At 44.8% G+C, this 27,397-nt stretch overlaps 1 protein-coding gene across 1 annotated transcript in view; it reads right to left on the reverse strand.

Annotated features, from left to right (window-relative positions):
- Positions 1–27,397, reverse strand: part of LNPK (lunapark, ER junction formation factor) — a 107,904-nt gene that overhangs the window by 2,438 nt on the left and 78,069 nt on the right. Inside the window, exons 9-11 of the mRNA XM_088473783.1 lie at positions 18,129–18,353; positions 9,649–9,754; positions 4,756–4,826 (exon numbers count right to left, since the gene is read on the reverse strand). Of these exons, the coding sequence (XP_088329909.1) occupies positions 4,756–4,826; positions 9,649–9,754; positions 18,129–18,353 (402 nt within the window). The remainder of the gene's footprint in view (positions 1–4,755; positions 4,827–9,648; positions 9,755–18,128; positions 18,354–27,397) is intronic.

Here is a 27,397-nt window from a genome sequence, read left to right on the forward strand (position 1 = left end):
CTGTATTTATCCAGTTTAAACAGACAACTAAAGCAAGACAGGTTAGGGATAATATTAATGGACTTAAGCTGGGTACACACTATACAATGTGTGACCCAGCCGATGCTGTGATGCGATGTACGCCATACAAACTGCGCGATACGGTGTACGGCGGTACAATAGGTCGTTACATGCTGCATGTGACAGTGCCATGTCATTCATCACATCATCCAAATCTGCCGTGCAGCACAGTAGATGGGACGATGCGATTAACTAAAGTTGTGCACGCCCTGCACGATCCGTATGACGTTCGAACAATATATCGTAAAGTGTGGACCGAGCATTAGACAATGTATGGAACAGGCTAAAAGATTATTGGATGATCATGAGTCATAAAAAAAAAAAAACCTACACCCAAAGTAGAGAGCGGTTTTGATAAGAGATGTACACCAATATGTAAACAAACCAATACTTGCCCTAAAATCAAAATGAATCCTTTTGTATGACCGATACTCGGGTTATTATAGAACCGATGCAGCTACACCGGAATGGGATGTCAAACCTTTTCTTCCATACCCAAGAGGCATACAAACAGTAAAAGTGGTCACTTTAGATTCTGTAATGACTCTAGAAGGGGAACACTTAATTTTAGGCTGAATAAGATGTGTTGGAAGGAAAGAGTTTTTTTTTTTTTTTTTTAAACCAACAGCATTTAAAAGTGGGACAGTAATGAGTACTATTTTGTGCCCAAACAAACTAGTTTATATATGGGCAACTAGGAAAAACAATACATTTTAATATTCCTATGTGCTGTGTAAATTGCAGTAGATACTTTATGTAATATTTCCCTTCTCATTTATTATCTTTAATTCAAAATGATAATTTCCCCTGCTAGTATTTGTTAGATTTCAATTGCTTGGTGCATTTGCATGTACAGTGCATCCGGAAAGTATTCACAACGCTTCACTTTCCACATTTTATGTTACAACCTTATACCAAAATTTTATAAATTAATTTTTGTCCTCAAAATTCTACACACAATACCCCATAATGAAAAGTTTGAGATTTTTTGCAAATTTAATTTAAAAAAAAAAAAAAACCTAAGAAATCACATGTACATAAGTATTCACAGCCTTTGCTGAATACTTTGTTGATGCACCTTTGGCAGCAATTACAGCCTCAAGTCTTTTTGAATATGATGCCACAAGCTTGGCACACCTATCTTTGGGCAGTTTCGCCCATTCCTCTTTGCAGCACCTCTCAAGCTCCATCAGGTTGGATGGGAAGAGTTGGTGCACAGCCATTTTCAGATCTCTCCAGGGATGTTCAATTGGATTCAAGTCTGGGCTCTGGCTGGGCCACTCAAGGACATTCACAGACTTGTCCTGAAGCCACTCCTTTGATATCTTGGCTGTGTGATTAGGATCGTTGTCCTGCTGAAAGATGAACCGTCGCCCCAGTCTGAGGTCAAAAGCGCTCTGGAGCAGGTTTTCATCCAGCATCCAGGATGTCTCTCTACATTGCCGCATTCATCTTTCCCTCTATCCTGACTAGTCTCCCAGTTCCTGCCGCTGAAAAACATCCCGACAGCATGATGCTGCCACCACCATGATTCATTGTAGGGATGGTATTGGCCTGGTGATGAGCAGTGCCTGGTTTGCTCCAAACATAACGCCTGGCATTCACGCCAAAGAATTCAATCTTTGTCTCATCAGACCAAAGAGTCCTTCAGGTGCATTTTGGCAAACTCCAGGTGCGCTGCCATGTGCTTTTCACTAAGGAGTGGCTTCCGTCTGGCCACTCTAATATACAGGCCTGATTGGTGGATTACTGCAGAGATGGTTGTCCTTCTGGAAGGTTCTCCCCTCTCCACAGTGGAATGCTGTAACTCTGACAGAGTTGCCATCGGGTTCTTGGTCACCTCCTTGACTAGGGCCCTTCTCCCCCGATCGCTCAGTTTAGACGGCCGGACAACTCTAGAAAGAGTCCTGGTGGTTCCGAACTTCTTCCATTTACGGATGATGGAGGCCACTGTGCTCATTAGGACCTTCAAAGCAGCAGATATTTTTCTGTACCCTTCCCCAGATTTGTGCCTCGAGACAATCCTGTCTCGGAGGTCTACAGACAATTCCTTGGACTTCATGCTAGGCTTGTGCTCTGACATGCACTGTCAAGTGTGGGACCTTATATAGACAGGTGTATGCCTTTCAAAATTATGTCCAATCAACTGAATTTACCACAGGTGGAGTCCAATTAAGCTGGCTGTAGGAACATCTCAAGGATGATCAGTAGATACAGGATGCACCTGAGCTCAATTTTGAGCTTCATGACAAAGGCCGTGAATACTTTTGCGCATGTGATTTCTTAGTGATTTTTTTATTAAATTTACAAAAATCTCAAAAAAAATTTTTTTACACGTTGCCATTATGGGGTATTGTGTGTAGAATTTTGAGGACAAAAATTAATTTATTCCATTTTGGAATAAGGCTGTAACATAACAAAATGTGGAAAAAGTGAAGCGTTGTGAACACTTTCCGGATGCACTGTATATGGAGTTCTCTATTAATTTGACGCATATATATGTTACTTCATCCATGCATGCGCACTGAAATCATAATCAGAGCTCCGCTCCCCTGTTAGCACTGATTGTAGAAGAAGTTCCCTAGGAAATTGGTTTCATTATGGGTATTATGCTTTCTGTCCATATACACTAGATGGCTAGTTCAACCCTTGCACTGAAAATCACCTATTTTTAGAATATTTAAAGATACAGTAGGAGAGGGGTCTAGCCATGTATTACAATATTTTGCTCTCGATCTTCAGCAGTGGATAAATGTAAGTATTTTAAAGGACTCTCGCTGCATTTCAGATGTACACATCTATCTGGACTGTAGGAGTTCATAGTTGGAGGACTAAATGAACTATGTTAACCATGTACCTGATGTTTTTATTTTGAGCATTTTTGTACCTCTTACTAAAGGGTATTACACCTATTACTCTATATGCAGTTCTCTCTTTAACCTATTTCTATGTTTTACAATTCTTGAGCTGGTAACCAGGTAAGAGGAACCCACACTGGAGATCTACTGACAAGGCATTCAGGCAGATAATCATCTCTTTTATAATATTTACATTTGGAAGATGGTAATATATTGGAGTTTCAAGCACACACAGGTTGTGTGTGTGTATATTATATATATATTTTTTTACATGGGTACTGTGGATATTTATTAAACATATACAATATATTGGGTATTTCCATGTCAAGTGATCCACTGCAAGTGACCCTACCATTTACTTTTACCTTAACTCTTAACAATGTATCTCATAGTATTAAATGTGTTAAGTTGCTTTTCTTAAATCTTTTGTAGTTTGAGTTATAATGGTTTGAAGATATAAATATACAAACATTTGGCACTTGTGAGTGTACACATTTTTTTTCCCTCAGGCCACGAAAAACCATTTAAAAAAATATATATATATTTTTATTCAGAACATAACAGGCTTTCCTTTGATATACCACATGACTAGGTTAAAATAAGGATAACATTTCAAATTCACAGGGTTGGGAATTCAATGCAATGTGAAGGACACATTGTGTTAGTCGCCAACGCAAGTCGCCAACGCAACTCAATGTTTCTAGATTGTCCAAACCAAATTTCAAGTTAGGAACTCATATTTTTAGTCATTTTTGTTTGTTCTAACATGTTTATACAATCATGAAGACTTTGCGCTATATTGCAGTCAAATAAATGATTTAAAAAATGTTTTTTTTCAAATGTTGACAATTCTCTGTTTGTAGCATTTTTAATCTTGGAAGTGTTTTATTTCTTCATACAATCTCTTTCATTAAGAGTCTTCTACCTTGGGGACAGCAACATTTAAGAGTGTTTTAGATTATACATTATTTGAAATGAAAAACAATAAAAACCTGATTAGTTACATATTCTAAATCGGAGCCACTGCTCTGGTGCTGGCAGGGACTTGGCTTTGCATGCATTGACAATTCTGTGACTTGGAAAAGTGGTTGTTGTCCAAATCAACTTATTACGCTGTGAGTCCAAGACCCAACTAGCCAATTCACGCATGTTCATTGGAACTGAAAGGCCAGCCCTGGACTTTCACATCCACTAATAAAAAAACCATGATGATGATGATATAAAATTGTAAATAAAAAAAAATAAATAAAAAAACTGGTCTAATGAAAAAAATGCTTAATTAAAGCAATAATATAATAAGGATTGTAGTGGTACTTGTTAAATAGGAGAGGCCCAGTGAATCTAATAACCATACTATCACCAGTGGTACTTCTGGGGAAGCCTCATCACTGTCTCCTGTAATAAAATATGCACTTTAGGCCATACTTGCCAACCTCTTGGCTGCTTTCTCCTGGAGGAGGCAGTCAGGTCGGCTGTGTGGGGGGGCGGGACTTGGCAGGGGCGGAGTGTGATTGTAGCCATACCTCCCGATATTCAATGCTGAGAATGCCAGCATTGTGGAGTGAGGGGTGGGGCTACAATGACGCAATTCAACACAAAATCGAGTGGCCCTAAACATGGGAGACTTATCCACCTTTCCGGGTGGCCGGGAGCACCACCTGATTTTCAGGAACCTTCCGGCCATTCCGGCTCTATATAAAAAGGTGGTAGTGTACCAGATTAAAATTTATAAGCAACCAAATCAGTCATACTTGAGCTTGGTTGTTTTCAAGCATGTTTCACAGAAGTGTCTTTAATTTGAAAAGGACACATAATGGGAAAAATAAAGCATGCTCACCAACATATTCAAATTCTTCCTTGAGCGCCATTCCATTATGAGAAAAGCATTGCTGACAGATCAAGGCATATCTTCAGGAGTAAAAATAAGATGGTCAGGAACTAAATTCAAACTTAGGTCAAAAGATCATACAGGCACTTTAAAAAAAAAAAAAACACCACACTAGACAAACGTGAGGTTCAGGATAACGGACAATGCTCCTCCGTTCAAAACAATGAAAAGATGAGAATATCTATCAATGTGTTTAAGTGTTTGTGCTGTTTCATATGAAATTCAATCTATACGGGAGTCTATTAACATACTGGGAGCATCATGGACGCACAGAAAGGGTTTATGATGAACTTCATGCATAAAACCATTTGGATCATATCCAGAGAACAGAAGACATTGTGAAAGATCAACTTGTCCACCATTTCCCTCTTTAGCACCAATTGAATTACAGTGAATGGCTTTATCTGCTTTTAATTGATGGTCAGTCATGTACTGCCATGGTAAAAACGAGAAGCGGGAAGCAGGTATGCTGCAGCATTCATAAGAAACCATTTATTGTAATGAGTGGAATGAACTCCTCATTTTCATCACAGGCATCTAAGACATTACTCTTGCAATCTCTATCTCCCAAAAGCATATTTTAAAAGCAATTAAGCTTTACTCAATTTTAATACCATGATTATATTTCATTCATTCTCCATTTTAATGATGATCAAATTAATGACCTCTTGAACAACGCATCTGCAACTTATTTAATGGGTATAGAAAAGCTATTATAAGTATTAATGATTCGTGAAATCTAATACATAATCCCATATAGAACCCGTATTCTCTAGATTTAATCTTTTTTGTATTAGGACAAAACATGATACTGCACAGTAAATTTCAGTTTTGCCTCTTCTTAAAACAATGCACACATTATATAAAGAGACTTATGACTTCCACATTAATTATATTAAAAGACTACAAGATCTAGGTATGTAGCTATAATCCCGTAGTCAGGATGCCTGTGCTTAGAATACCGGCGCCGGAATCCTAACACCTGTCAGAACCCCGGCGCCTGCATCCCGGCAGTAAGTACTAGGGTTAGGGGGAGGGTTTGGCACTAAGGGGAGGAAAGTTAGGGTCAGGCACTAAGGGGAGGAAAGTTAGGGTCAGGCACTAAGGGGAGGAAAGTTAGGGTCAGGCACTAAGGGGAGAAAAGTTAGGGTCAGGCACTAAGGGGAGAAAAGTTAGGGTCAGGCACTAAGGGGAGAAAAGTTAGGGTCAGGCACTAAGGGGAGAAAAGTTAGGGTCAGGCACTAAGGGGAGAAAAGTTAGGGTCAGGCACTAAGGGGAGAAAAGTTAGGGTCAGGCACGAAGGAGAGGAAGGTTAGGGTCAGGCACGAAGGAGAGGAAGGTTAGGGTCAGGCACGAAGGAGAGGAGGGTTAGGGTCAGGCACGAAGGAGAGGAGGGTTAGGGTCAGGCACTAAGGGCAGGAAGGTTAGGGTCAGGCACTAAGGGCAGGAAGGTTAGGGTCAGGCACGAAGGAGAGGAGGGTTAGGGTCAGGCACGAAGGAGAGGAGGGTTAGGGTCAGGCACGAAGGAGAGGAGGGTTAGGGTCAGGCACGAAGGAGAGGAGGGTTAGGGTCAGGCACGAAGGAGAGGAGGGTTAGGGTCAGGCACGAAGGAGAGGAGGGTTAGGGTCAGGCACTAAGGAGAGGAGGGTTAGGGTCAGGCACTAAGGAGAGGAGGGTTAGGGTCAGGCACTAAGGAGAGGAGGGTTAGGGTCAGGCACTAAGGAGAGGAGGGTTAGGGTCAGGCACTAAGGAGAGGAGGGTTAGGGTCAGGCACTAAGGAGAGGAGGGTTAGGGTCAGGCACTAAGGAGAGGAAGGTTAGGGTCAGGCACTAAGGAGAGGAGGGTTAGGGTCAGGCACTAAGGGGAGGAAGGTTAGGGTCAGGCACTAAGGAGAGGAAGGTTAGGGTCAGGCACTAAGGAGAGGAAGGTTAGGGTCAGGCACTAAGGGCAGGAAGGTTAGGGTCAGGCACTAAGGGCAGGAAGGTTAGGGTCAGGCACTAAGGGCAGGAAGGTTAGGGTCAGGCACTAAGGGCAGGAAGGTTAGGGTCAGGCACTAAGGGCAGGAAGGTTAGGGTCAGGCACTAAGGGCAGGAAGGTTAGGGTCAGGCACTAAGGGCAGGAAGGTTAGGGTCAGGCACTAAGGGCAGGAAGGTTAGGGTCAGGCACTAAGGGCAGGAAGGTTAGGGTCAGGCACTAAGGGCAGGAAGGTTAGGGTCAGGCACTAAGGGCAGGAAGGTTAGGGTCAGGCACTAAGGGCAGGAAGGTTAGGGTCAGGCACTAAGGGCAGGAAGGTTAGGGTCAGGCACTAAGGGCAGGAAGGTTAGGGTCAGGCACTAAGGGCAGGAAGGTTAGGGTCAGGCACTAAGGGCAGGAAGGTTAGGGTCAGGCACTAAGGGCAGGAAGGTTAGGGTCAGGCACTAAGGGCAGGAAGGTTAGGGTCAGGCACTAAGGGCAGGAAGGTTAGGGTCAGGCACTAAGGGCAGGAAGGTTAGGGTCAGGCACTAAGGGCAGGAAGGTTAGGGTCAGGCACTAAGGGCAGGAAGGTTAGGGTCAGGCACTAAGGGCAGGAAGGTTAGGGTCAGGCACTAAGGGCAGGAAGGTTAGGGTCAGGCACTAAGGGCAGGAAGGTTAGGGTCAGGCACTAAGGGCAGGAAGGTTAGGGTCAGGCACTAAGGGCAGGAAGGTTAGGGTCAGGCACTAAGGGCAGGAAGGTTAGGGTCAGGCACTAAGGGCAGGAAGGTTAGGGTCAGGCACTAAGGGCAGGAAGGTTAGGGTCAGGCACTAAGGGCAGGAAGGTTAGGGTCAGGCACTAAGGGCAGGAAGGTTAGGGTCAGGCACTAAGGGCAGGAAGGTTAGGGTCAGGCACTAAGGGCAGGAAGGTTAGGGTCAGGCACTAAGGGCAGGAAGGTTAGGGTCAGGCACTAAGGGCAGGAAGGTTAGGGTCAGGCACTAAGGGCAGGAAGGTTAGGGTCAGGCACTAAGGGCAGGAAGGTTAGGGTCAGGCACTAAGGGCAGGAAGGTTAGGGTCAGGCACTAAGGGCAGGAAGGTTAGGGTCAGGCACTAAGGGCAGGAAGGTTAGGGTCAGGCACTAAGGGCAGGAAGGTTAGGGTCAGGCACTAAGGGCAGGAAGGTTAGGGTCAGGCACTAAGGGCAGGAAGGTTAGGGTCAGGCACTAAGGGCAGGAAGGTTAGGGTCAGGCACTAAGGGCAGGAAGGTTAGGGTCAGGCACTAAGGGCAGGAAGGTTAGGGTCAGGCACTAAGGGCAGGAAGGTTAGGGTCAAGCACTAAGGGCAGGAAGGTTAGGGTCAGGCACTAAGGGCAGGAAGGTTAGGGTCAGGCACTAAGGGCAGGAAGGTTAGGGTCAGGCACTAAGGGCAGGAAGGTTAGGGTCAGGCACTAAGGGCAGGAAGGTTAGGGTCAGGCACTAAGGGCAGGAAGGTTAGGGTCAGGCACTAAGGGCAGGAAGGTTAGGGTCAGGCACTAAGGGCAGGAAGGTTAGGGTCAGGCACTAAGGGAAGTAAGGTTAGGGTCAGGCACTAAGGGAAGTAAGGTTAGGGTCAGGCACTAAGGGAAGTAAGGTTAGGGTCAGGCACTAAGGGAAGTAAGGTTAGGGTCAGGCACTAAGGGAAGTAAGGTTAGGGTCAGGCACTAAGGGAAGGAAGGTTAGGTTTAGACACTAGGGGGGAGGGTTAGGTTTACGCAGCGGGGAGGGAGGGTTAGGGGGAGGGTTAGGAACTGACCGTCAGGTGTCTGTATCCTAATCCTGTTGGGATGCAGACGTCAGGATTTTGACCGCCGGCATCCCATACCCAACCCCTAAAGCTCTACTTATGAGCGAATATCAGCATTTTATTATGTGTACGCTACTTTTTAGCAATATAGGATCAACTCTGCATTAGGCTTTGTTTGCTGCAAAGGTGACACCTAGTATTATTACTGAACATATTAAGAGATTTGGGAGTTGCGTTTATAAAGATTGTGGAGCAAAGCACCGGAGAACTACTGAGTACACTGACAGCGATTATTATACAGCAAGTCCAGATGTGGGTCGCTTGTCTCTTCACTAACTGTACAATGCCAACCTAGCTAAACAGTAAGTTCGTGTATAATGGACAATGGGGTAGCTAAACACCAGCCCTTTACAAAAAATTCGGGATGTTTTTGTGCTGATCTTTGTATTTTGAGACTAAAGATCCCTCAGAATAATTAAAGCCACTTAAAGAGGTTTAGTGTTGTGTTCCCATCTTCGCTGAGTATTGCTACCCACTGCAATTGCCATTTAGAAAGAAGGGCAAAGCTAAGGGCGGTATTCAATTGTTATAGCGTGCCCGATCTCCCGTGTAAAGTGCTATTTTAGGGCGCTATTTAATTGTTGCTGTTTTTCGCGCTGATCGCGCCCAAAGTGGTCGGGGATAGCCACGTAAAACAGCTACCCCAGACCAAAGTGCTAGTCGCGATTGCGAAAAGTGATGTTTGGGTGCCCAAACAAGTCACTTTTTGCCCATTTCAGCTCGCACCCTCCTGGGGCTGCGAGCTGAAATGGTGCGCCGTCAGCTGATCACGCCCGAACAGGAGAAACAATTGAATACCGCCCTAAGAGTGAAACATGATGCACTTGTGACTTTATAAGTTTCTCAAACTCTGCCATAACAGTCCAGATTTTAAGGATATCCATGCTGGAGTACAAGTTACTTAATTAGCACCTCAGTCAATTTGATTACACCATCTGGACTCAAGCATGGATATCCTTAAAATCTGTACTGTAATGTTGGAGTTTGGTAAACACGGAGTAAGGTACACAAGAAAGAGAAACATTCCCTATTTTTTTTCAATTATTTTACCTGTTCTGAGGACCATCACCAACTAGGTATTCCACAACTTTATCCAGTGCACCCCTCTCTCGTGGAAGGATTGGTCTAGCCAATGGAGGTCCTGGTGGATGGATAGCTAGAGAGATCAAGAAATGGACACTAAACACATTGGCAAAATAATGTCTTCTAGCAAACCCAAATTCCATATTAGATAAGTGTTAAGTTTAGCAGTTGGCAGATACCCTAACTTGTCCTACAATGACCAGGAAAAGCCACCAAGTAGCACCCATTGTTCATATTAATAAAATGAGCAAAAATTAAATTGAGGTATATCCATCAAATATTTAATTCAGTCTGCTAATAGGATATAGCTTCAATTATATTCACCCATAATGTTTGCCTTTACAAACTGTAATTTGCCTATTTTTGTGAAATTAATCTCTACCCTCACAATCCATCCCTCGGCATTTGAATCAAATATGCTGTAAAAGACAACTGCCCCCCAGTAGCCTCTCGTACTTACCTGTAGTAAGCAGAACCAACCTCCAAGCGGTTTGAACCCATCATCAATACATCATATGTAGATATGTGTGGGTCCAACAAAACAAGCAACCCCATCCATTTGGGATGGAGATTGACAGAAAAACTGAGCTGTTTGGCAATGTGGAATGGTTTTTATTCTCTGTATTCAATGTAAGTGTTGCTTTTGAAAGCTACTTATGACAAATCTGAGTTAAAGTTAGGGGCATCTGGTATAGAGGATGGATTCACAACCAAATATGGATTTCTGTACAGCAGGGAATGCATCCTTTACTGGTTGTGACAGCTGCCAAAAGCACCAAAGTATATATGTACAACCCCTCTCAGAAAACAAACTACCCTAACTTTATAGACATCCCCTGCTGAGGTATGTAAAAGGACATACTGTAGCTGCAGTGTACTATGAAAACAAGCATGTAATTGGTTCACACTAAGTGCATAGTCACATGTGCACACACGCACAAATGACTTAACCACGATGCATGGTCAACCCAACTATTCTTTATCAAATGTAAACATTAGGGGCAGCTAGCATTGCGCAGATATCAGCAAATTATGTTAGCCTGATCCTGATCGCGTCTTAATGGGCTGCGAAGAGAGTCAGCCGTGATATACAGCGACTGCCAAGACTAATTGAATCTGCTGCAAATTATAGAGCAGGTGGACTCGACTTCATCTTTCATCAAAATCAAGCAAAAAAAAAAAAAAGAGCCAGATTCCAACACTGTAGAATTTAGTTTTTCAGGAACTTTTTAGAAAGTTGTTGGTGTAGAACATTCTATTTTATATCTCCACCCATATATATTGCATACACCAGTGGTTCCCAAAATCGGTCCTCAAGGCTCCCCTATCAGTCCAGGTTTTAAGGATATCCATGATTAAGCACAGGTGACTTAATTAGTACCTCAGTTTGATTATACCATCTGTGCACAAGTATGGCTATCCTTAAAACCTGGACTGTTAGGTGGCCTTGAGGACAGAGTTTAGGAAACCCTGCCATACACAATAAAGATGCACAGTGTTGATATTACTAAAGCTGTATAGTTCGTATGTGTATAGTATGTATGTGGTTTAAGTCGGGAGTCACTGTCAAAGAGACATCCATGGGTGAAGGGGTTATAACAAGTCCTAAGCACTGCAGGGGTTCAAATTACCTAAAGCGGAGTACACACCATATGATGGTGCACCTTAGCATAGGTGCGCTGCAATTTAATACATTGCGCACGCCGTACACGCTGTACGTTCCGCTGTTCGATGGTGCAGTGTGTTGTTACATGCTGCATTAAGAGCATTGCGGCGTTCATCGCTTCATGCAGAACAGCAGATGGGACGATGCGACGGACGGATTGGACGTACACTATATAATGTATATGACATCGTTTTGATCCACGTCAGGACGATACATTGTACAATATATTGTATACGGAGACCCATCTTATTAGACCTCCCTCTTCCTCATAGTTGTTACTAGGACACACGAGACGGCGGTGCCTGATGTCATGTCCCTTCCAGGTAAAACACTGAAAAGTTTGTAAAAATCCAGAAGGGGAGAGAGTATGAAAAAGTTCTCCCTCTCCTCCATCCTGGAAACCACAGATCATTGGTACCCTCATTTGAAACAGGGGTAAGTCCTCTCTTTCAAATTATATGACCTTGCAAACTTACTCATGTGTGATCACCAGAGAACACCCCTGCACTGCAGAAATTAAATCTAGGGATGTGGGAACCTCTCTCCAATTCTGACTTCAATATTCACAGGGGTCTTTCCTCTTTCAAATGGTGTGGCCCTTTAGTGGTTATCAACCTGTACTACAGAAATACTAGTAGAGCCGATGGATGGTGAGAGCACCTATCGTGTCTGACATCATCTATCCAAGGACTTAAACACCCTTGCGACCCCTCGTTTTAAGAGCACACACACATAGCCTCTTTCAAACAATGTGTTGCTAATTAGTTACTGTCTGATCATCACTATAAAATAACACCCTATACTACAGAAATATCTAGAGATGAGGGGATGTGCCCAGATCTCCCCCATACTGGCATCAATAAAACCAGGGGTTCCCTGTTGGTGGTTAAGGGAAGAAAGAAAATGGGGAAAAAAAAAAAAAAACTTTGAGGCACTTTGGACAGTCATTACAGTGTGAGGAAATATAAGTGCTTTGTTCTGGAAAAAAAAAAAAAGTTGTGTGGGTACTGCTTAAATGATTACGGCTACGGATGTTGGAATGTGACCAGTCCAAAAAGTGGCTACATGTGCTCAGCAGCGATGGAGTAAACAAATTAGTTAATTCCACAGCACAAGCATTTTTAAAAAGAACATACCCAAAAAGTTACATCGCTTAAAATGCCAGTTATATAACATTTGTATTTTGGGAGTTGTTTGTAATCTTGGAAACCAAAAATAGTGTCATGTGACCAAAGCAACCGTAAAAAGAATCACGATCAAAATGTATGATTTCAAAATCAAACAGACATAAAGACAAAATTGCTGCAAAGTTTATATCACATTGGGGCAATTTCATGAAAATATGGACATAGAGCCTAAAACATTAAAGTCAACACCGGTACAATACGTTGCCATTATTAAATCAGTTGAAGTGCTCTATTTTGCTAATAGAGGAAAATAGTTTTGATTTGTGATCTAGTACTTCATATTAGGGCTCTTTAAACTATCAGTGTCCGCTGAATGAAAACAATATTATGGGCAAGCTTTCTTTCATTTGCATATAAAGCAGTGAAAAGATATACTTGTTTGATTAAATTATCACTTAATATCAGGGTTAATATAATGGAAATAACGCAATTTAACAGCCATAAATAATTCTCTCTCCATAATACGATGTGGTTAAATTAAAACGCACAACAATAAAGGTGATTCAGATACAGAAAAAGGTACACAAAAAAAAAAAAAAGTGATTATTTATTCAGATTTTGTGATGGTCCTAACATTTTTTTTTCAGGCTGTAATGTGAGGCAACAGAATCACCATATTCCTGGTAATGGAATCAATTTAGGTTGCTCCTTTAAATAGGAAGTATATCCAAAAGGTGTAGCTGTAGTGGGTGCCACTGTTATGGTACCTACAGGCTTGGGGAGGGGCCAGAACCAGCTAATATAGTTTTCTACAAAATTCCCGAAATTACCTGGTAAGAGACTGTGTCCAGCCCATGACCCAGGCCTGAAAAGGGGAACTCATTAGCGGGGATCTCTGTCCCTCCCTCTCAGTAAAGCTCCACACTGATATGATCCACCTCCCACACTCCTGTCTCACACTCACAGCTGAGCTAGTCAGTGAGCCCAGCACTGTCAGAGAGTAGGCATCTCTTTTATTTACAGCCTTTGTGATGCCGGAGAGGGTGGGGGTGGGGGGGGGGGGGGGAGGAAGAATTACAACCATCCCAGAAAGGGACAGTGTGCCTATTTTAAGAAAATCTTAATTCAAAATGGAATTAGGAAATAGCCCCCTCAGGTAGGAGCTGGTTGCTCCTTGCCCCCTGTGTGGCTTAATGTGTTCTAGCAGCACTACAATGTGGCATATTGTGAACCGAGGGTAATAGAATGTGGCATAATATGGACTGGTGGCACTCTGGTATAATGTGAACTAGGGAACTTCTATGGGGCACTATTATAGGGCATAAAATGAACTAGGGCACTATTACTGTATAGGGCATAAAATGAACTAGGACAATATTATGGGGCATAGAAAGTACAACCACTGTGGACAGAGTTGGCTCTCTAGAAGCATCTGGGGAGGGCCATCAAAAATGTTGCTTTGGAGAACACAAAGTTCTGGCTACGCCTTTGAGTAGATCTAAAGAGGAAGAGCCACCATTTATACAGCTGATCTCAGTCATTGATTGCACAGGCTGCAATGAACCATGTGCGGAGTCATTTTTTTTCAATAATCCTGAACAAGAGAGTTGGCTATTATTCTCAATAAATTGTGTTTATTTCCCCACAAAGAAAGGACAAATATTGGGTTGATTTCACACAAGCATTAAAGTTGTTGCAACACCCCAGAATCCTGTTCCAGAGGCTCCGTAAAGGCTATTTTATAAATGTACTACATGATTAATCTTGAATTTGTAGTTGATATTTTTGATTTGCACTTTTTTTATGTATCTGAATATACTGATACATCTAGCATTTGCGGCAAACAAAAAAGTTGCACGGGACCACTCACGCCAGGCATATCGCGCTGCATGGTGTATTCAGGCTAGATGTAGTAACATGCCTCACGAATGGCGATTCCATTACCGACTCTGAAAGTAAGCGGATTTATCAGGGGTAACTTACATAAGATAGCACTTAAGCTAGTCTCATATATGGGATTTATTGTGGGGCTGTTGGATAATGATGATTTGGTCACATTAGTGGTGGCAGTTGTATAATGAATAGAGTTGATCACTGTGAAAAGGTTATTCCGTTATCCAGTAGAATTGCCCATTGGCCATTGTAGGCAACAGTATTTTTCATCCAATTAAACAAAGTTATTAAATAAAGCATTTACATACTTTACTAAAAACAGAAAATCATAACTAATGAGAACATTTACATCTAAACCCTAAAAGGTGACAGTTAACAGTTTCAGTGTTTAGGTGGAATTCTATGAAGAGCTGAAATAGAAAAAGAGAAAGTTTTAAAAAAAAAAAAAACACCATCTCACCACCCTTAAAATGGTCTAATTGGCCTTTGGATTCACGTGCCTCTCCAGCCATGCATCTTGCTATTCACGCTGTTACCGACAACAGTAATTAATATGAACATCAGAGCAATCATTGTAGGACGACTGGTCATTTCTGCAGGCTTGGCATACGCTCAACTACCTGCTGGTTATTCATTTCCCAACATATGGGAGCGCAGTAGCCAGGAATTATACAACTGATTTTTCCCCGCCACAAAATTATGTGAAATATGAACAGAACTATTTAATAAAGATAATCCGATCCATTTACCTGTATGCATTAGTGATGAGGGAGGGAATATGAAGCAGATGGAATAAAGTAATGATTGAGATGGATACAGTATAACAGTGTAACCTTTGCAATTTATCTCTGCAATATAACAGCATATTAGGAACCAATACCTAAAACTTACAAATGATGGTGGCAAACCTTGTAAAATACTATCATCATCAGTTTGATGCACAGGTTAGACAAAAGAGGCATATGCTACTCGGGCTAGGAATAGACAAGCTTGCCATATGCCCTGCGCACAGCAAGTGGGCTGGCATACAATAGCCGAACAACGCAGCCCTTTCATTCTTCTCTGCCTGCTTCAACCAGGACCTGACAACTGTGCAACCAACTAGAGCCACTTCTGTAATATTAATCCAAAGGCTGTCATGGACATACTGGAAATGTTAATAAAATGCATATTCCACAACGGATCCATATATAAAATACTCCATGTAACAGCACAGTGGCAGAAAATGCAGCATCCCACACAGGGAATAAGTGACATGAGAATAGATTCTCCCTCACGTTAGAAAATACACTAGTTATATGTCAGCACAGCCCTCTGATTACAAATACATATAAGTGAAATTACACAACTGAGTTTTAATTAAACTCACAGTATTCAGAACTGCGTGATGCATTCATGTACAATACGGGTGGGATACAACAGACTAAGCACGTTTGTAACAAAGTGGACCAGTGCAGCAGTTTGACTAACCTATAAGTAAAGCCTAAATAAAGGCCTAATTTATTTATTTCCATTAATCTCTATACTGCCACCATATCGCACGGCACTTATGACTATAATCTCCAAGGAGGCAGGGGCTGAGGTGAATGATTAAAAGTTCAGAGTGAGATATATCTATCCATCTATACACACATATACACTATTATAAAAGAAAAAAATATATATTGGCTATAAAAATTGTCAGTCCCTTGGTCAGAAATTTAGGCCTTATTTAAATTAAATGACTATTGGTGGTCTTAAAAGTTATTTATACTGAGCTCATGTGACCATTCAGAACCAATGCACAAAATGGCATCAGCTTAATGTCGGAGGTGGCTTCTCAGTTGCACAGAGAGAATGCTATAAAAAAAAAAAGTGTCCTCAAACTGTGGCTTCAGTTACGCCAAACAGCATCTCTCGGAGCACCAGGGCCAGGCTGATTCAGCCGAGTGTCTTATTCGCTCAAAATGTGCATCTTATTCGCATAAATCAAATGGCTGGATGCAACTAAACTACTCTGCTAGATTACACTGATCCATCTAATGTGCGGCATTTGTATATCTGTGAGCGAATTAGTCTGAACCTGTATACAAAGTGCTACGATACAGCAGCTGTGGTTTGTTCTAACGCCGAGTTCCGTTGTGCGTCAACTGTGACTTTGAACGTGTTTAAAACCAATTCCTGTGCAGTTTAAGTCACGACCCACGCTTCTGGTACACTAAATGGCTTTTCACTGCGTTTGCGATGCGAATAAGATGCAACATTTAAAAAATTAAAAAAAGCTGGTACGTTGCACCTCTCGCAGCAGCTCAGTCACGCTGGGCGTTTCGCGCTATATGGTGTATGAGGACACATCTGTAAACAGGTTAGCGGCTAGTGTACCACTAGAAAGTATACAATTTATAGAAGTGCAATTTAAAAGAAAGCTTAAAGGCAAATCCATTGTAGTGCAGTATACTAAAATAAAGCAATTAAAATACATATTTGTAATGGGTAAAAAAAAAAAGAATCCTTATATAGGATTTGAAAATGTAAACAAAAAATAAAGCAGATGACCAAAACAATCTGTATCAAAGAGAAAAATAAAGCCTTCAAATTCTGATCAAATTGTGATCTTCTACCTAGATGTTAAACTAATTGAAAGTACAGGTTGAGTCTCCCATATCCAAATATTCCGAAATACGGATTTTTTTTAGCATGACTGAGATAGTGACACCTTTGCTTTTTGATGGTTCAATCTACACAAACTTTGTTTAAGGCACAAAATATAAAAAATATTGTATAAAATTACCCTTAGGGTCTGTGTATAAGGTGTATATGAAACAAATGAATTTCATGTACAGTATGTACACAAACTTTGTTTGAGCCACAAAATTATTGAAAATATTGTATAAAATGACCTGCAGGCTGTGTGGTATAAGGAGTATATGAAATGTAAATGCATTCTGTGTTTAGATTTGGGTCCCATTCCCAAGAAATTTTATAAAGGTATGCAATTATTCCAAAATACTTAATATTCTGATATCCAAAATACCCCTGGTCACAAGCATTTTGGATATTGGAGACGCAACCTGTATAACAAATTTCTTTAAAAAACACAATATATATTTATTTATTACATATATGGGAAATCTCTAAATTAGAGAAGATCGCGTACTATCAAGTTTCCAAAATAAGGAACCATTACAGCTTGCTACAGCTGTAAGTAAACATAGAAACAGAATAATCGTACATTACACACAAAATAGCTTTTAAATATATTAATTTAAAATAAAAAAAACGTGATGAATACTATTTGCAATCCAATCGAGAAGTCTGATTAGTTTTAATAATCTAATTAGAATGGCTTAATTAGAATGTTCTAATAAACTGCACACACAAAATTAAGTGTTAAAAAACATGCAGGTATTAGTAAAGTAAGAATATATATTCTAGACGTGTTTGCCTTTATAACGGATCCATATAAATCTGAAGCTTTCCTAAACCCAGGGCTGTAAAAAGGTATGTTATATATCGTTGACTACAGAAAACTGCAAAGTTTTATTGCCATTTAAACAAAGAAGCCATAACAGTTAAACGAGCTATAGCAATAGGCTTCAGTATCACAAGGTGCCAGCTGTAAAGAGTTATGGCTAATTGAATATGGAACTCCTGCTTAATCAGATAACTGTGCTCCTATTTCCAAATGAAATGCCATTTCCATGGTGTCTGAATATTACCTGGTTTATTGGTAACCAGAGAAAACTATATAAACTGTAAATAACAGTAAGTGCTCTGTTTACCCATTCCAGATATCACAGTGGCAGGCGATCCAGGGCGTCTTAGTATGAGGCCTGACTGTAATCCTTGCTGAACAGTCCGCTCAGGGGGTCCACCAGGAGCTGAAGTGTCCCTTTGAAGACCTGGAGTTGCTGCCAACAGTCCTGGAACTTGCGGAGATCCCTGGCTGGAGTTTACTGGGGTAGACACACTTATATTTCTTTGAGCTGCCGTCCTCTGGCGCAGATCTGAGGGAAGTGTGTACAGTACATAAGAAATTTAATGATTCATTACGCACTGCTGAAAGCAAGTAACTGAGCTCATGTAACATCATAAACATGGTCACGCAGGGGGAAAAAATAAAAAAAGTCTAGGTAGGCTACATGAAAATGAGAGGTGCCAAATAAGTGACATGGTAGAACAACAAAAAGGAAAGCAGTTAAGTCGCTGGTCAGAGAACTCTCAATGTGTGACTACAATTCACATCAAGCCATGTAAACCTGCAAACCAAAGTGCATTAATGAAAAAAAAAAAAAAAAAAGAGATCTAAACAAAATACATACATATATTACAGTCCAATCTCCCATGCCCCTCCAAGCTATTTGGGAGACTTTTCTACACCCACCTCACACTCTTCACTCGCACAAATTATTGGATCCACTTCAGTGAGGCTTTCATTCCGAACACTCCACAGAGACGGTACGGATTAAGGTAGTGAATGATCTCATCACTGCCAAATCTAAAGGCTACTACTCGCTTCTTATTCTTCTAGAGATCTCTGCTGCACTTGACAAAGTTGACCACTCTTCTTATACAAACCTAGGACACAGCCCTCTCCTGATTCTCATCCTACTTATCTAAATCGTTCTTTCAGTGCCCGTTTCTCTGAATCCAGCTGCTCTTCGCTTCCTCTATCAGTTGGAGCACCACAAGGATCAGTTTTAAATCATTTACTTTTTTCACTCTATACAACGTCTCTTGGCAAACTTATCGGCTTTTAAGGATTAGAGTATCATCTGTATGCAGATGATACTCAAATCTACCCATCATCTCCAGATTTGTCACCTTTTGTATTAGTCTGAGTTACTGAATGTCTTTCTGCCATTCAATCTTGGATATCATGCGGCCACCTCAACCTCGATCTTTCCAAATCAGAATTAATATTATTTCCACCAGTCAATAGTAGCTACCAACCTAATATATCTCTCCACCCTACAAGTTCACTGCTTAGGCATTATCCTTAACTTAGATTGAATGTGGGGAACAAAGGACATTTCAGTTTCCAAATAATGTTACTTACATCTAAAAAAAAAAAAAAACATGTTCAGAATGTAGACATATCTTACACTGCAAAAACTAATTCATGCACTCATCTTCCCGCATTGATTACTGCAATAGTCTCCTTACTTTCACCACTACAAGCCATTCCGTAAACACGAAGGTGGGCGATTCAATTGTTTCGAGTGCACCTCCCTCCCGCTGGGCGTCTATACGATTGGGCGCCGAAAGGAGCAATTCAATTGTAGTCTGTATGGACGGCTAAAGCTGCATGGGGGGCACATTTCTTCTCGCAGGGTCCTGGAGGTGCGAAAAGCAATGTGCGCAAAGTCCGTTGTTTGGGCGCCCTAACCACTTTCTCTAGGCGGGTTTAGCCGCTTTGTGCAGCTAAACCCAATGCTTTTAGGCACAATAAAATATGAGATATGGTAAGAACTTACCCTTGTTATCTCTATTTCTACGAAGTCTATAGGGTTCCACAGGATACCTTGGGGTATAGGTGTGACGTCAGTCGCAGGGCACCAAAGAGTTAAGCTTTCAGCCTCCCAGGATGCACTAGGTCCCCCTCCTATACCCCGCCCCCGGGCCAAGGCACCTCAGTTAGTTACCAAGCCATAGGCCGGAGGAGGAGAAGGAAGAGAGAGAACAAAGATCTGGACACATACAAGAATCACATTCTCACCAGAGGGAGACGGAAAACCGGTGACCAGAGCAAAGCCCATCTGCAGCACAGGTGCGACAGGGCGGGAGTCCTGTGGAACCCTATGGACTTCGTAGAAATAGAGATAACAAGGGTAAGTTCTTACCATATCTCATATTTTCTACTTCAGGGTCCATAGGGTATCCACGGGATACCTTGGGGATGTCCCAAAGCAGTATCCTTTAAGGGTGGGGACGCTCCTGTGCAGAAAGGAGAATCCGCTGCCCGAAGGAAGCATCCTGAGAGGCGAAGGTGTCAAACCTGTAATACCTCACGAAGGTATGGACAGAAGACCACGTAGCAGCCTTGCAGATCTGAACTGCCGAGGCACCACGTCGAGCTGCCCACGAAGGACCCACAGACCTAGTGGAATGAGCCTTCAGAGAAGGAGGGACCGGTAGGCCTTCATGAAGATAAGCTTCAGAAATAGCCATACGGATCCAGGCTGCCAAAGTTTGCTTTGAAGCAGGCCAACCCTTTTTACGGAAGCCATAGAGGACAAACAAAGCGTCCGACTTCCTAAACGAAGAAGTGCGGTCAACATAAGTCCTTAAGGCCCGCACAACATCCAAAGAGGCCTCACCCACGGAAAGACCCGGTGAGTTAAAGGCCGGAACAACTATTTCCTCGTTAACATGAAACTGGGAAACAACTTTGGGAAGAAACTCGGGCCGAGTGCGGAGCACTGCCCTGTTCCCATAAAAAACCAAGAAAGGGGGTCTACAAGAAAGAGCCCCTAACTCAGAAACACGTCTGGCCGAAGCAATGGCCAGAGGGAAAACAGTCTTAGCTGTTAGCCATTTAATATCCACTGAGCCCAGTGGTTCAAACGGCGGTCCTTGGAGAGCCCTCAGGACCACAGCCAAATCCCAAGGCGCCACAAGTGGAACAAAGGGCGGCTGAATGCGGAGAACACCCTGCATAAAGGTGCGCACATCCAGGATTGTAGCAATCCTACGGTGAAACCAGACAGATAGGGCCGAAACCTGTACCTTCAAAGAAGCAAGGCGAAGCCCATGATCTAGTCCCGCTTGCAGGAAGGCGAGAATCCGAGACAGACGAAACTCCCGCGGTGCATAACCTCTCGGTCGACACCACTGGAAGAACGTATGCCACACGCGATGGTATATCCTCGCGGAAGACGGTTTCCGAGCTCGTAACATGGTACGCACCACAGAGCTGGAAAACCCCCGGGACCTCAGCATGGCCGTCTCAACAGCCACGCCGTCAAAGACAGCCGAGTCAGGTCCGGGTGAAGGCAAGGACCCTGAGACAGAAGGTCCGGTCGTAGCGGCAACCGCAGAGGACTGTCCACGGACAGACCCTGAAGGTCTGAGAACCAGTGCCGTCTGGGCCACGCGGGAGCCATCAACAGGAGCGTCCCTCCTTCCTGTTTGAATTTCCGGATTACCCGTGGAAGAAGGGAGACCGGAGGGAACAGGTATGCGAACCGGAACGTCCACCGGACGGACAGAGCATCCACCAGAGACGCCCCTTCGTCTCTTGTGCGAGACCCGTACACCGGCAACTTGTTGTTGTGCCGGGACGCCATGAGGTCGATTTCTGGAAGACCCCACCTGTCCACCAGTAGTTGAAAAACGTCCGGGTGCAGGGACCATTCCCCCGGATGAACGTCCTGGCGACTTAGAAAGTCCGCCTCCCAATTTAGCACTCCCGGGATGAAGACCGCTGATATGGCCGGAAGATTGCGCTCCGCCCAAACCAGGATCCGAGAGACCTCTACGAGAGCCGCCCGACTGCGAGTTCCTCCTTGCCTGTTTATGTAGGCCACGGTGGTAGCGTTGTCCGACTGGACCTGCACCGGGCGACCCTGGAGAAACCGCTTTGCCTGCTGGAGAGCATTGAAGACCGCACGGAGTTCCAAGATATTTATTGGAAGCTCCGCTTCTGTCGGCGTCCACCTGCCCTGGAACAAGTGTGGACCCGAAACTGCTCCCCAGCCCCGAAGACTGGCGTCCGTTGTCAACAGGACCCAATTTGGAACCCAGAACGGACGTCCCTTGTTGAGGTGGGTCGTCTGTAACCACCACGCAAGGGACAGGCGAACCTCCTGGGTGAGCACAATCGTCTGGGACTTCAGAGACTGAGTCAGCCCGTTCCACTTGGACAGGATCAGGTGCTGCAGAGGTCTGGAGTGAAACTGGGCGTATTCCACCATGTCGAACACCGACACCATGGAGCCCAGTAACCTCATCGCCGAGTGTAAGGACACCCGGCGGCTGTGCAGGCAACTGCGCACCCTTGACTGTAAAGCAGAGATCTTGTCCTCCGTCACGAAGATCCTTTGCTGTCCCGAGTCCAATAAGGCTCCAAGATGCAGAATCCTCCGAGACGGGATTAGAGTGGACTTCTGCCAGTTGATTAGCCAGCCGTGCCGTTGCAGCAGTGCAATGGTCAGGTCCAAGTGGCGTAACAGGAGCTCTGGAGATCCTGCCACCAATAACAGGTCGTCCAAATACGGCAACATGCGGACTCCCTGCAGCCGCAGAGAAGCCGCCATGACCACCATCACCTTGGTGAAAACACGTGGTGCTGTTGCCAGGCCAAAAGGTAACGCCCGAAACTGGAAGTGGTCGCTGCGGATTGCAAACCTGAGGAACTGTTGATGGCGCAAAAGAATAGGGACATGCAGGTAAGCGTCCTGTATGTCCAATGACACCAAGTAGTCCCCAGGTTCCAGCGCCAGAATGATGGACCGTAGGGTCTCCATCCGAAACTTCGGGACCCGCAAAGACTTGTTGAGTGCTTTGAGGTTGAGAATCGGACGATATGACCCATTGGGTTTCTGTACCAAAAATAGATTTGAATAGAAACCCTGGCCCCTCTGGGAGAATGGAACAGCCACTATAACTCCAGCCTGGAGCATAGTGTGCAATACCTTCCGCAGCTCCGTAGCCTTGTTCCGGTCTGATGGGAGACCCGTGGTGAAGAAGCGAGCCGGGGGTCTGTGCCGGAAGGAGAGGGCGTATCCGTGGGAAACCACCTCCAGAACCCAAGTGTCTGTCGTAGTGGTCGACCAACACTGGGCGAACTGTAGCAGGCGGCCTCCCACCCTGGGATCCCCCAAAGGGAGGCCCGGACCGTCAGGCCGCAGGCTTGTCATCTGGCTTGGGGGCCGGACGTCTGGTACTCCATGCCTGCTTCCGGGGCTTGACCGATTTCTTAGGGCCAGCCTGTCGAGGAAAAGACTGTGGTTTGGGCCTGCCCTGGGCCCTAGATGACCGAAAGGACGATGGTCCCGAACCAGAAGGAGCAGCGGCCGACGGGAGACAAGCAGATTTGGCTGCCGCCAGCGTGGCCACAATCTTATCCAGATCCGGACCGAAGAGAACTTCTCCGGTAAACGGCAACGCTTCCAGACCTTTCTTGGAATCTGCGTCCGCCTTCCAGGATCGCAGCCACAAGGTGCGACGAGCAGCCACCGCTGCTGAAGAAATTCTAGACACCAGAGTACTAATGTCTAGAGCCGCCTCGTTGATGTAGGTGGCCGAATCACGGAGATTGCCAATCAACTCCGCCTGTTCGGCCGGACAGTCGGATTCAAAAGAAGCCTCTAATGAATCCGCCCAGCGCTCCATCGCTCTGGCAACCCAGCAAATGGCCATAGCCGGCCGTGCTGCCCCCCCTGCAAGGGAATAAGCGGACTTCAGGCAGATTTCTACCTTGCGGTCCGTAGCATCCTTAAGGGAGGACATGGATGGCATCGGCAATGTGGCACTACGGACAAGACGGGTCACGTGAGAATCCACCTGTGGAGGGGATTCCCACTTAGCAAAATAATTATCCGCGAACGGATAAGCCACCGCCAGGCGTCTCTGCGGCTGGTATCTTTTGCCAGGTTGTTTCCACGCTTCATCTAAATGGTCCACCAACTGACCCGAAAGAGGAAAGACTGTGGCATCGCCCTTCACATCTTTGAAAAAGGCATACTTAGATTTAGCCGCTGGGGGAACTTCGTCCTCAATCACCAAGGCTGTGCGGACCGCCCGAATAAGTCCAGGAATATATACTTTGGACTTAGCATCAGCGTCCTTAGTATGGAGAGGTTCCTGATCGTAAGGATCCAGAATCTCCCCATCATCAGACGTCCCTTCGTCATCCTCATAAGGAGCGGACAGAGACGCCACCGGCCTTTTATGAGGCCGCATCACAGACTCCCCTTGCAACACATCCGACAAGTGCTGTACAGAACTCGTCAGGGAGTTAACCCACGCTGGCTCCTGAGAAGCCGGGAGCGGGGAAATAGGGAGACTGTGGGGTACCACCAATTGTCGTGGGAACCCCTGCATGGGTGACGACACCACAGACTGCTGGGACAAACCCATCGGAGTAAACGCGGGCTGCGGAGCTAACTGGCCCACTAAAGCTGTTAACGCCTGAGCGAAACAAGCCCAGGGCGGCTCCTGTACCGGTGCTGTAACCGTAATAGGCCGCGCCATGGACAAACACTGCCGGCAAAGGCCCTCCGCGCTACCCTCCCCCTCCGCTAACGGTACTTTGCACGTGGTACACTGTAGCCGGAGGGGAAAATCACTTTCAGACATGATGGCACCACGTATGTGACCTCTCTCACCAATTAAGTATTAAATAGGCGAGAGACCACCCTGCAGCACCGCACCGCAAGGGCTTTAGCAGAAGAACAGGGACAGTAATAAAGCTGACAGTTTAGAGAAGAAAAGTTACAGGCAGCGCTAGCACAGTCACATACAATGCAGAGAAATAACAATTCCTGCACTAACAGCGCTGATTACTCAACTACACAGACACAGGGCCTGGTAGGACACAGCGCTGCATACACAGACCTGAGCCACAGCGGAGGAGAGGTATGCGGGGGGACCCAGACCACGATGCTTCCGTCCAGCGCTTCCAGCAGCGTTCACCATGCGTTCTGGAGAAGATGGCCGCCGAGGAGCAGAGAGGAGGCTGGCCTGGGGGAGGAGCGCTGCCACAGGACCAGTCGGCAGCATGCAGAGAGGGCTGTGTGCAGCGGGGGAGGCGCCGGCTGTGAGACAGGGAAGGCGCGCTCCCCTGGCATGCATTTAACCCCTGGGACGCCGCAGCGCTACCGCTCTGCTGCGGTCCGCTGTCCCAGGGGGTAGTGGAAGCGCAGGTTGGTCGCCTGGCTCCACGCTGCAGCCAGTCCCCAGGGAGCCCCCTGCCTGGGGACATAGGACCATGTGATCAGCGGGGACCCACCGCGGGACCCCGCTGCTTACCTCTGTCCCCCTTGAATCCGGCCATGGTCCGGAGCATCTGGGGTCACCGCTAGCTGTGACCCCAGACGCCCACCAGCATCCCCGGATCAGTACCGGCGTTCTGGTACCGGCGGGGTGTAGGGAAGACAGCATGGACGTCAGGACTGACAGTCCATGCTGTTCATCCAGATGTGCAGCCACAGCTGCATGAAGAAAAAGCTTCAGGGGCTCTTCTAGCCCCCACTCCAACAGGTGCACCCGACTCCGGCCGGGCATCAAACTAAACTGAGGTGCCTTGGCCCGGGGGCGGGGTATAGGAGGGGGACCTAGTGCATCCTGGGAGGCTGAAAGCTTAACTCTTTGGTGCCCTGCGACTGACGTCACACCTATACCCCAAGGTATCCTGTGGATACCCTATGGACCCTGAAGTAGAAATACTAATGGGCACCCCAACGGAAAAACAATTGAATTGCTCCGTTGGGTGCCTGTTCATATAGGCATTCAGCAGGGGGATGCGCAAAACAATTGAATCGCCCCCTAATTGTCTGCTGCTCTGCAAGTCCCTCCATTGGTTACCTGTATTCTACCGAACTCCATATAAAATACTTTTACTTACACATGCGGCTGCTAACCAGACTACATCTACATACATCTTTGCTTATCTCAAAGTATCTCCTTAGCTCAACCCCTGCGGGTCTCATTCACACGTCACCTGCTCCCATTCACAGTAACAGGACTTTTTCAGGTGGCGCTCCCAGCCGCCCCGGAAGAGCGGGCTAGTCTCCTGTAATTGGTGGATTTTCTTTAACTGTTTTCTGACCACTTTATTGTTGAAGAATCTTGTTCAGTTAATGGGTTACCCTACTGCAGCAAATAGTTATCTTAAGATTTCTCCTTTAAAATGAAGGGTCGCTTCCTGATGACTTTGAAATGACAAGATTCGCCTACCCCACAGATGTAAAGGCAAAGGCAGTACCAACAGGGATACTCAACAAATGGGCCTCCAGTTTGCCATTAGAGCATGTTAAACCGACAGTGCATGCTGGGATGTGTAGTTCCACAGCAGTTGGAGGGACACATGTTGAATACTCTGAGGTTACAGGGAAGAAGAGGAATCTCTTGTCTGCTAGCATCAGATTCATGTAAACTGAATCTAACATATTACGTTTACACTCAATACTTAAGTGCTAAATAAAATAATCCCAATTTGTTATAGTTAGCCTCCATACCACTCTTCATGGGACATTTCCCGGCACATGCAGCACTAACCTCACAATCACACCAGGTAACTGGTTACATTCTCACACAAACACTGTACACATCTTCTGAAAGATTCTGCTAGGAGTGTCCCGAACATTCTGCATGTACAGAAGTAGTATTATACAATAATAAAAAGTATCCTAGTTTAGTTGCACCTCAAAAAATGATCATTTAACATATTTTCTCTTGCGCCAACACACAAACCAGTAGTGACAAAATAGGAGACAGAGGGGGGCGATTCAATTCAGTGTACTGTGAATATCCCCGGGAAGGAGTTCCGGAAGCTATTCAATTCAGCAAGCTTTTAACTCCGACTTAAGTCGGAGAATGCCGGTTAGCGCAAATAAAGCTGGGTGTTTGGTCGCACTAACCGGCATTCTCCGACTAAAGTGCCAGCCGTGAAGCTGTTCGTGCCAAAAGCCTCGCGGCTGGGACTTTAAAGGATTTCTTCTCGCACCCTCCTGTGGGTGCAAGCAGAAATCCAACTAGTCGGCCTAACAGCTCGCTGAGTGGGATAGCTCCGGGAAATCCTTCCCAGCACTATTAATAGAGCACTGATAGAAATCGCCCCCAGAAAGAGGGAAACAGTTGTGCGTTTAGAGAGCTATATAAAATAACACCCAAATAAGCAGTCATTTCAGAGCACATCTACATCCTGAGATTAATGACCAACATATCAAAGGAGAAAACAAAATAGTGAAAAAATATAAATATACAGCCAGTTATGTATATTTTTCCCTTCGGTTGTACAAACTGCATTGTGTTGGTACAATACAAAGTGATACAGGTCTCAGTGATACAGGTTTCAACGTTAAATAGGTCAGCATGTATGACTGCT

Source organism: Taudactylus pleione, unplaced genomic scaffold (assembly GCF_031769625.1).
Source record: "Taudactylus pleione unplaced genomic scaffold, aTauple2 ptg000004l, whole genome shotgun sequence".
Classification (NCBI taxonomy): Eukaryota; Metazoa; Chordata; class Amphibia; order Anura; family Myobatrachidae; genus Taudactylus; species Taudactylus pleione.